This window comes from Amblyomma maculatum, chromosome 5, assembly GCF_055883805.1.
Source record: "Amblyomma maculatum isolate TAMU_Amacu chromosome 5, ASM5588380v1, whole genome shotgun sequence".
Taxonomy (NCBI): domain Eukaryota; kingdom Metazoa; phylum Arthropoda; class Arachnida; order Ixodida; family Ixodidae; genus Amblyomma; species Amblyomma maculatum.
Window position 1 is genome coordinate 122,034,255 of NC_139348.1, and position 11,099 is coordinate 122,045,353.

Genomic DNA, 11,099 nt, shown 5'->3' on the forward strand with positions numbered 1-11,099 from the left:
AGCTGAAACCCAGTTTTGTATTCGACGCTTGGAGCCTAAAACCCAGTTACCAGATACTTTATCTTCGAGGATATACTTCCGTTGTCTCCCTCACTGCGTGGGGAATTTTCTACGTAGACACACGCTGCTTTGATTTTGGCTTCACGCCAGCCTGATACACGGAGCTGTGATGGATACATGTGCACACAACCAATTGGAGCTGCCAAGTGACGCCTTGCGGCCTAGCCCTGCTGCACCGCGTTCTGCCGTGTTACGTGGACTCATGATATCGCACAAGCTGTCCACTAATTGCAGCTCGGTTTTGTCACGTGGTCTCATGACGCCACATTTCCCGTAGACTAATCAGCAAATTTTGTTACTGACAGTTACTTTTTTTCAATGGTGCTTTAAACGCAATACGAAGGAAATTGTGCAGGGTCTATAACCACTGGCGATGCATGTATATCCTCACCCTCGGTATTCCCTTAAAGGGAATATTTGTGCGCCATGTGTTGGTTGTTTTGCTCTCTTGAACTTTCCGCGCTTCAACTGCGCGAACGTCGAGCGGCGCTTTATCTTCCTTATCGGCTGCCGCACTTCTATACAGCGGAAGCACTGCAGTCAAAGCCGCATTCTTTGGCGGCATAACGTGCGCGTACCTATGCACCCTTTGTGGCCGGTCGTAACTCGCGTATCGAATTATCGCATCGGAGTGATCGGACAGCCGGACTTTCCCTCCCATACAACACCCTTCCGCCGCTGACGATGGCGCAAGAACGAAGCGATACAAAAATAAAGCACGCCGGTGAATCGACGGGTGCTCGGTCTGAAGGCGGCGCGCCAAAGCGGGCGCTCTGTTGCGCGTGTACGGCGGGATGACGTTTGAAAGCATTGTCTGTTACGCGCTGACGGCTCCCTGTCATTGGCCACGCCGCCCAGAAGCGGGCGCCAAAACTCTTCCCGCTGCCGGTAGGGGGCGCTGCAGTCGACGGCCGGAAGATGCCTCCCAGTTGGACGTGACAGCCAAGTCCGGGAGTGCACCTGTAGCAGCATTGGATGCTACCCGCTCCGATGTCGGCTCAGGCGTGCTCGCTACGATGGATTGTACACGGTGCGAATGACGCGTAAGAAAGGAGGAAAGGTTCACTTTCTGCGCAAATTAAATGCCCTACGATTAATTACCCCGCTGGAGAGCGATGTACCCGGGAGTTTTCGTGGAGATGATGGCGTATTCAGTTGCTCGTTTCGTTGGTTTGGGGGAGCGGAGACGTCAGGCAGTAAACGCGGGCGCGTACTGGTCCGCCGCGCATTGACTGAGCGTGCCATCGGGACCTTCACTATTTCAAACCTGTCCGTTTATTTCGTGCTTAGTAAGTTTCCGCCGAACATCCATAGGGGTACGGTCAACCAAAACTGCTGTGCAAGAGATTTTCTGGAAGTGAGCACACCGCGATTTGACGAGGTTATGTGGAAGAGCACTTTCCTTCGAGCTGGGCTTTGGTGCGAACAGTTAGTTGCCTACATAAATAAATTACTATGACAGGGCAGCGCGCCGTTGGATTACCGGATGAACGTTTTTGAAATGGCAGCATCAGCGCTATAAAATAGTGCTAGGTTGGTATAAGAAACAAATGCCAATATTTGGACAAGTTCGTGGTGGAATGTACTGCGCAAAGGAACGGCGCAGACAAACGAAAACACCGAGCTGAGGTTTATCGCGGGAAAGCCGTGCATTTCGTGCACCTCAAGAAAAAACAAATCAAAACAGGCTTCCCTCGGAAGCCGTGTTAATATGTTACTTACGTCGCATCTTTTCTTTAGGCGTATCTCAAAATTCGTGTTCTTGCACGATAATTAAGTCTCAGTTGCTAATTAGCGCATGTAGGCATAGTCCCTTTGCAGTCTATTTTTTGCGCAACTATCTCAAGTTGTACAAAAATCTTGCTTGTCTCAAAGATTGCTCTGGACCGGTGCTGTATCATCGTCATCAAGTTTATTGCACAGAAAAATATAAAGTTCATGTTGAATGAGGCATCTGGATCCTTAGCCAGGGGCTATTTTCGGATCCATTACAAAACTGCTATATATCTAGCCAGTCGATTATGGGTGCAAGATACATACTTCAAAAGTTGGGGGAGATGTACTGTTCTGACAGCATATGCTTTTTTATAGCAGATGCAACGTTCAAGATGGACTTAATACACGTTGGTCACGCGTATAATCTGTCCTCGCACTTTTGTGTCGCACTTGTTTTCGTAGTGCACTCTAGCTGCCAGCTCTGTCGTCTCGTTTTCCCGCCCAAACATTGTGGGGCGTTGCTTGACCCTCCTCCAGGCATCACTGCACGCGCGCTCAAAATCCATCTTCCCACGGCCGCAGAGAGCCGCGCAGGCATACCGTAGACGTGCCGACATTCCGACAATAGAAGCAGCTATAACTTCACGGAGCTCTTCGAAAAGAGCATTGTCTCGGACCGAATCCCCGCTTTCCGTGTATGCGCTGAGCAGACCGGTGCTGCGTGAAACAATGCGGACCCTGCTGAGTGACGGGGCTGCACGGCTTTCGGCCCTGTGAGTGCTCTTGAACGAGGCGGGTTTGTTCTCCGCGAGCCGGCCAATCGGTTTTCGAAGGGTCCAGTCCATAGGCGGTGTTCAATTGATGTTGGTTCTAATAGCATCATACGGGCTGCTACCTCGCATTCTTGCACGGTCTGCCTGGACCGGTGCAGGCGACGGCGGTGTCGAGAGCACTTGAGCTGACGCGGTTTACTTACAGCACTAACAAAAGTGCTACCGTGCTGAGATGGCTACTGTTCTGAGGACGAGGGGAAATAAAAAGGCGAAAAACTGGAGCGTGGCTGCGCAGGGTCTTCTGTGAGGGGAAAGAACGAAGTGGAAGAGCGAGTCTCTTGTCCCGTTGCCGAAGAACAGCTGTAAGGTACAGGAACCATCTTCACTAGCCCAGTGGCGCTGGCGTTCCGATCCGGTCCTTAGCTGCACTCTGTCTTGAGCAGAGTTAGGCAACCTCTTGAAGTTAACCTCATAACGTGGCCTACAAATCAAGCCAGCCGTTTCGTCACCTGCTGCAACAGAACTAGAATGGACGTTTGCCGCACAGCTACAGCCGTCAATGGTCAATAAAGAAAAGTTCTTGGAGCTACGTTATTATAGCATGGTCGTTAGCATGATAAGCGTTGAACAGGGGTGGACAACCTCTTATAAGCTTTAAACTTGACCTTATGAGGTCGCCCAACTCTGGTAGACTCGTGAGTAACAACGATATGCGTGCGCGCGAATGAGCGGCTGCAGTGAGTTCGCACCATATTTTAGTTCGCTCTCACACCTTGTCCGTTTCGAGTAGAAAGACGGCCTTGTGTACTGGCGTTGGTTGAGCGCGAATGAAATGCCTTCGCATTAGCGACATCGCTGTGTTCTGCGCCATCTCCGGTGTAAACGAGGTTTCTACCACATAAGCTCCGCCCCCTCACTTTTGTGTCAATAAATGTTCTTCATCGTCATAATCATCGGTTTGATTTATGACGTTTAACCACCCAAGCAGACTTAGGCTATAAGTGACGCCGCAGTAGAGGTTTCCTCCGGAAATTTCGACCAGCAGGGGTCGTTTAACGTACGACGGCATCTTATACCACACGGGCGCCTTGCTTTTCACCTCCATCGAAAAGCGGCCGCCGCTACCGGCATTCGATCCCGCATCGTTGAGCGCATCACACAGCAGTAGTCGAGTGCCCTGGCCACTGCACCATCGCGGCGGGCCATCTTCGTCAATCATCGAAATGCGGCCACGACCGCGGCCGACATTTCGGCCCGCGACCTTCAAATCTGCATCTGAACGCCAAAGCAATTGTGCTTTTACGGTGGACCCAAGATAACGAATGACATCATTGTAATGTCCAACTTCCAGAAACTGTCTACCTATATATAGTGTTTCACAAGCTCATAGCAATCAAGTCTTACATCCTATTCTCTCAACGGGGAGGCTTCAGCCTTTTTCCGCTCACCGATCTCCTCACTGTGAAGGCATTCACGTTTCGTTCACAAAATTGTCAGCGCTTGGTTTTTACATCCTTACTTGCATAACGCCGCTGGCACCGCTCCTGTCTTTTTATTGTCAACGGCATGGGCCGCCTCACTGCGTCGAAGCGTGTATTTTACAAGTGCCCCACCGCATGACCTCTAGTTGAGTGAGCTCCGTGTTTTGAGAACCTACAGTAACCGCAGTCCTGCACATTTGGTCGGCGACCTTGGCGCCACCTGCCGCCTCAATTCCAGAGCAGCGGCGGCTGCCTCGCTCACTCCTCCCAGCAGGGATGGAAGGCTAGCTTTATTACATGCCGCGCCGTCGTCGCCGTCTCCAGACACGTCGCAGACGCGCCGGCAACATCTGGCAGCCGAGGCCGGCGTGCCGAAGATGCCCCCAGCTTGCGGGCAGCCGTCGGCTGTGAAGAGGCGGTGGCACGCGCATTCGTCCCTCTGGGCTCCTGGTTGCCCCCTGGTCACAACAAATACGCGCCGAGAAGGCGGGAGCACGCCAGGAGTGTGCAGTGCAGCAGGGGTCACGAATGAGAGCGCCTCGTCTTCTTCGTCGGCACTGGCTGCGCCGCAAGGAAAAGCGATAAAAGAAAGGGGAGGGGAGTACTGCCCCCGCTCTTGGAGATGTCTTCGAGGTCGGAGCGGGTGCGGGGCGGGCGGGGAAATTCGAGGCCCGCGCCCCGCTCGTGGGACGCTTTCTTTGACGAATTGCTAAATTGAGAAGCAAACAGAAAAGAACACGAATGGAGAGGGGGCGGAGGGCTGTAGGAGAGGGCAAACCGCGTGCCCACTTTCGCTATCCGGAGTCTCCCCTCCTGTCACTCTTGTTGGATGCCTGCTTGCTGCTTTTCTTGACACTTGTGCTGCCTCGAGTGGCCCGGCATCAGCGCGCTGCTTGACAAGACTGCGTGCGAAGCGATAAGGAATTCTCGCGACAGTTGATGTTAGTAGCGTTGTCGAACGTCACTAAATGCGGCTATAGTATGTGCAGTGGCTCAGCAAAATAATCTCTAGCATTGCTCTGAAGCGTCTGCAGTGTCGTGTTCTTATTTCCCAACGGATCAATCGACCCAAGCGATATTGCGGCCTAGGGGGAGCTGTGGCCTTTCTTTTCTTATTCGATTATCTGGGCCACTGAAGTCAGAGTAGGAACCTGACGACAGCGTCTGTTAATACGGTAGTAGCGAGATAATAATGACTGTTCCGACGACCCGATGTACGAAGAGTCCCCTAGTGGCAGTCCCTTGTAATATCCACCATGACATTCGAATGCCCATCATTACGTGAACATGTGTGTTGATATTTTTGTCCATATTCTTGTTGTGCAGTGCTGAATTTATCCATTGCTATAAAATGACGATTGGGCATTTCCGCGTTTCATTAGCGCGCAGTAATGGAGAACGTTTGCCCGAAAGTACGCAGTTAGTTCCAAAGAGCATGGTGTATAAAAAGAAATGAAATGCAGGAGGACGACGTGCTCAGGACCACCCACAGAAACAATAGGAGCTCCCGTTATTTTTACCATCGCTCCGTAGAAAGAAAATAAGCAATTGCGGCCCCTCGAATACCACTCGGCGTGTGTCCTTCTACGATTCAGTATGTGTCGTTTTCTCTCTCGCCATTACGAGCAGAACAATCTTTCAATTGAAAGAAAAATAGTAATAACACATATTGGAAATGACACACGGTTCATTTCTTTGCGTGTACAGCTAGCGACCGAAATCGCCGAGGGATGTCTCCTTCAAGTGCTCCCGCGCGTCGCATCGCAAATAACCACAATCTCGACGGAGGGAACACGCTGTCCGTGCATCGGCTTCTGTAGACATCGGGCAAGACTTAGCGCCTAAAGTGGCGCAAAAGCGACGATGAACCGGGCCTTACAGCCTGTCATTTGCCCGTTTCGGCCCTCCTAGCCGATCGCTGCGCCATCTATGATGATTATGCCACTACCGCTGAATGCGGCTATATCTTTGTCGGCGTCCGGCGAAAACGTGCCCAGCCGCGCCACTCGTAGCCCGCGGGCAGGACTTTGTCCAGGCGCCTCCCAGTCTAGCGTTGTGGGGGGGGGGCGCTGCGAGCGTTTCTTCCTGCGGTCGTCGCCGCAGTGTCGCCGGAGGCCCTGTTGCGCGGTATAATTACAAGAACCCCTCACCGGCGACTCGCGTTCTTTCGCGACCTGTCCAGCCGTTCCCTCCCCCCTCCTCCCTGCTCATTTCATCCTTAATCCCGCGATGGTCGTTCGCTCACTTTTCTTCCCATTTTATTGTCTCGCGTGAGCACGGTGTCCGGGCTTCGGCGTCTGAAAATTGGCCTTGCACAACAGATCATTGCTGCAGCGGGACAGGTTAATAACCAGTTTGAAGTGAGCGCAGCTTTGAAGCGACTTTGTTCTTCGCTTTTTCCCAGTTTACTGCTGCTCACGTTGGAGGGTATCTTGTGTGTGTGTGTGTGTGTGTGTGTGTGTGTGTGTGTGTGTGTGTGTGTGTGTGTGTGTGTGTGTGTGTGTGTGTGTGTGTGTGTGTGTGTGTGTGTGTGTGTGTGTGTGTGTGTGTGTGTGTGTGTGTGTGTGTGTGTGTGTGTTGTAATACGCGTATTTGGGTACTATGAGAGGGGGAAGGGGAGAAAAAGCGTTTTTTCTCTTCTTTTTTCTCTCAATCCGGCCCGTGTCTTCATACCCCCCACTTGCCCGTTCTGAATTCAATTTCAAACACGCTGTTGCTTAGTATTCGTGCAATCAGCTTCTTTTTTCAAGAAGATGCGTTTTATTCCACATACTGTACACCAGTGCATAACTGAAGCAAAAGCCTCTAATTTATACCTGTGTGGGCGTTCGTACAGCATTAAAGGGGGCCTTTCTGTGGCTCTGGGGCGTGCTGCCAGCTAAACACACAAACAGCACGTGGAACCAGTAACTCACTTCAACTTACCCCAGCGATTGACCCGTATCGTTGGGTAACCGCGTCGTGTTCTTACTTCTGCTGCCGTCTTGCCTCGTATACTTCGTCCAGCTAACTAACCCAACTATGAAACCCGACAAAGGTTCTGAATTCTGTAATTCAATACTCAGTAGTATCGTTAGCAACGTTTCACTGTCTCAATGAACACTTGGAGTGCATGGACTCCTTGGTAAACTGCAGGACTTTACTTTACTCACCCGCTTGCTCTTGTAATCTGTCTCAGACTTCTAATTCTTGTCCGTCACCTTACCTTTTTTTTTCTCTCTCTCCATTTCCCAGGTTCCTGTCGCTGCACTGCCAGCTGTTTCCGAACTTTAGTTTCTGCCCAAGGTAACGAAGGGCCTGACCTGTGTGCTGAGGCGACGCCCGGCGCAGCACGAAAGGTGCCAAGAGCTACGATGCCTGCCAGTCTCCCGAGGGACAGCAGCGGTGGACGTTACTCGTGCCGTGAACGTGTTTGTGCGACACCGTCTGTGCATGACCCGAAGAAGAACACAGTGTCTTTGAGAAGGGTTTTGTGCCTTCTTCAGCATCTGGTGAAAGACGTCGCTTGTTCGTCGCGAAGCGTAGTGTGGTGTGGAACACTCCGCCAATTCGACATCGACTTGAACGGTAATATGTGAAGGGGCGCGTCCCAGTGCTTCACGTACTACACGTCGGGGAAGCATCAATCGTGGTTCTGCTCACTGCGGCCCTCGATCCCACCTCCCGGAAGGACTCTGGAACTGCTAGTGTGTTCATTACAGTGTTCTGCATCGCATTTCATCTTTGTCAACATTGTAGCAGCGAGTTTGCAATCTACTTTGAGCAGCCTACTTTTGGTGGGGCACATCTTAGCAAGTGTCCCCCAGCCCCCGTTCTAGATAAGAAATATTTAATTGGCCATCGCTCTTAACGGTCGTGTAAAGAAAAACTGTAAGCTGATTTGTGAGTACAGCAAACCTTCAACTTCTTTAGCACGATATGTTATCTTCAGGAATGCTGTAAGTTCGGCACGTCTCATTTGTCCGCGGAACTGCCTGCCGTCAGCGGAGTCGGTACGATCAGATGTGGTTTCATAGCAAAAGCAAAATTGTATTCCGAGCTGTTAGGACGCACCCACCAGGGTCCAAGATAATTACTTTGTACAATTTGGGTGGCGTGTATTACGGTAGCGAATAAGTAATGAAAGCAGACCTCGGCGCGTCGCAGGCGGCGCACTATGCCAATGATTGTTGACGGACATTGTTTGGTGGCCGCTTGAGGGACATCGTTTGGGTATCTTGCGGCCTGTGGAAATGCATGCCCGCGTCATGTTTAGCAATCTCTCGGACAGTGCAGAGTATTCGTGCTGTGCAAGTTTGAGAAGTAGATGGTAAATTTGCCGCAAGCGTCCGATAAACGATGTTGTGTCCTCTTGCACGTGCCCTGATCGCTCTTCCAAGCCACCCACGTGACTTTGGGACAGTTGGTGGAAAAAACGCGGTCACTCGGCCTAATATTACTTTTCCCATCTTTCAGTATAAGTCTAGAGCATGCAAGTTGCAGCTAGTCGGATGTTCCATGTTTCCCCGGCAGTTTTTCGGAAGCTGGAATATGAAGGTCGAATAAGGAAGCGCAACGTGGGATACTCACCCGAACGGCTCTGCGTCTACCTTCACATTATTACCACTTTGTAGCTTTAACTTTCGTTGAATGCAACAGAAAAGAACCACACGCGTTCGTCTCTCCATCATTCGTACCTCGGAAACCTTTCCAGTCTCTGAGTCCATAGTCGGCAAAAACTTATCTTGCCAAACCGCTTGACTTGCGTACAGTACGGTCAGCTGTTAAAGGGAGCATGAGATCGCGTGGCCTAAATACTTTGCAAAGCGTTGCCGCCGACCACTGGCAAGAATGGACGGCACCAAGTTCATGTTCGGAAAAAGCAGTCGGCCTTGTACGATCGTTTGTCGCCGGCTCTCTCAGGAGTACTTTGTAAAGCGCGGCAGCAAGGCGACCTCGTGTTCCCTTTAACAGTAGACGTTACTGTACATCAGAATTAAGACACTGTCCGCTGCTTAGCGCCTTTTCAAATCTTCAGAATTATTATACCGTCCGGGTTCGCACTCATGTGGCGCAAGAGACGTGCTCGCACCGCTGTTTATGTGTCCCTTGTACCGAACTGCGCTATAGGAAGAAACAAAACAACGATACCCATCCCACTGTAGTGTTTCTGGCGTTCTTGCCCTGACGCTGCCACCGGACGAGGCGTGAACGCGACCACGCGCCTTCGAAGAAGTACAAAACTGCAAAAGTCTCTCTCTCTCTCTCTCTCTTCCTTACTCGAGCGCGTAACAGTGGTAGTCCAAAGTCCCGGCTGTCGCGCTGGCGGGGCCCGGAAAGCAACGACCTGTAATTGCGTCCACGTCGTCTTCCTGCTCTTGCGCGAGCCTCTTGGCAAGCGTCGTCTCCACTTAATTGAGGCGGCCGTTTTTCTTCGCGTTTTTCGTGTGCCTACGCTTAGGGAATGTGCCTGCTGCGAGGTCGGTAGCCGGTAGTCGAGCCAAGCCAAGCTGGACAATTGGTCTACCGCCTGCGCCCCTCTGCGGAGAGAGCTGCTGGCCAATCGGAGGCGGCCCTTGCGGGCGCGACGTGCCTGTCTGTCCTGTCCGCCTTGTTTATGATGAGGACCGAGAGTGCTACTGGGGTCGTTTGAGATACGTGACTGCGCCACAGATATGGCTGCGCAACGCATACTTGAGGCGATGTGCTTGGAAGGTCTTGTCAGATACTGCGGCAATTACGTATGCACTGAACTCCGCACCCGCGTTTGCTTTTCCTTTCGACGCCGCAGAAAAACACGTGCGGTCACTCAGTGTAATCCAGGACTCATTTCTGGCCTGTCGAAGACGCTTTTAGGCGGTTGCTGTGCGATGCGATAAGCCTTCCGTATTAGAGGACCTGTTTTTGTGAGTCCTCACGGTGAAGAGGGCGTCAGAAGCTCCTTGCGTTATCTTCTGTTGCATACCTAATGGACTCGTTTTGACTCCGATTAGAAAATATAAAAAAATGGCAGGTACGGGGAGAGTGAAGTGCCTTAAATAACTTGCGCTGTAAACATGCCAACCGGCTTTCCTACGAGCCAGCTGGCATGTTTAGAGCCTTCGAGTCTTTCCAGTGCTTGCGTGCTACTCGAAGCCTTCCACTGTGTACAATCTCGTAGTATGGTGCCAGCCTGGAGTCCCCTCTATATATTGCCACGAAAACTCGAGCAATGCGTGCCAAAACAAGAAGATCCCTACCATGAAGAGTATTTGGGGTCGTACTTAAAGCCCCTCAATAAACTTTAGACAAGGGGCTTTAGTTGTACTGCCTTCGTTTCCGCAGATAACGTTTATTTTTGGATTCAGTAAACATAGTTTTCCCTTGTTTACATGTTCTGTTCTGACGTGTCTTCACGTTAAACAGCTTTGTTCGTGTATTGCAGCGATTGCTGCTTCTCAACTTTTACATTGTATTTACCGGCTTTCACAGAGAAAATGTATTATGGAACAGTGTCTGATCAGCTAGCTCCGGCTTCTGATGTCACGTAGTCAAGTCATCACTCTCTTCTCTAAAGTATTCCTTACAGGGGACTGTCTCAAGCCGTGGCAAACATCTAATGACATTCTAGGTTCTACCTGAGTCCTAGTTGAGCAAGTATTGTGTAAATATGTATGTAAATACTCTAGTTCGCAATGTGAACAACTGAGTGCCCGCGTGTTGACGGGGCTGTGTTTGCAATAGTAAAGTTGTGACGCCGTATTCCTTTACCTGTACATATTCGGGCGACGAGCAAAAAATATTGAGGCGATTTCTTTCTCTTTTTTTTTTTTTCATTTTCTCAAGCCTCGCGGCAAACCTTTCGCAGCCTCCCTGCATTGTTTTGGATGGAGCTCGTGTAGACGGGGCGATTTCGAATTCCTGTCACGTGTGCAGGATATGTGTGGAAGTGTGCGAATAGGACAGCAATAATAAAAAAATCTTTCAACGAGACTGTGTCTGTGTCGTGTTTGTTTGTATATTATTGCGAAAGCAATACTACTATCACTTTTCAGCCCTTCGCGTAGCGAGGCGGTAGCTACCATTGACCTTTAGCGTGACCTTTGGCGCG

The 11,099-nt window shown here is 50.9% G+C and overlaps 1 protein-coding gene across 1 annotated transcript in view; it reads left to right on the forward strand.

Moving 5' to 3' along the window:
- Positions 1-10,820, forward strand: part of fng (Fringe glycosyltransferase) — a 94,114-nt gene extending 83,294 nt beyond the window's left edge. Inside the window, exon 10 of the mRNA XM_084604220.1 lies at positions 7,265-10,820. Within this exon, the coding sequence (XP_084460346.1) occupies positions 7,265-7,319 (55 nt within the window). The 3' untranslated portion in view covers positions 7,320-10,820. The remainder of the gene's footprint in view (positions 1-7,264) is intronic.
- Positions 10,821-11,099: the final 279 nt, after the last annotated feature.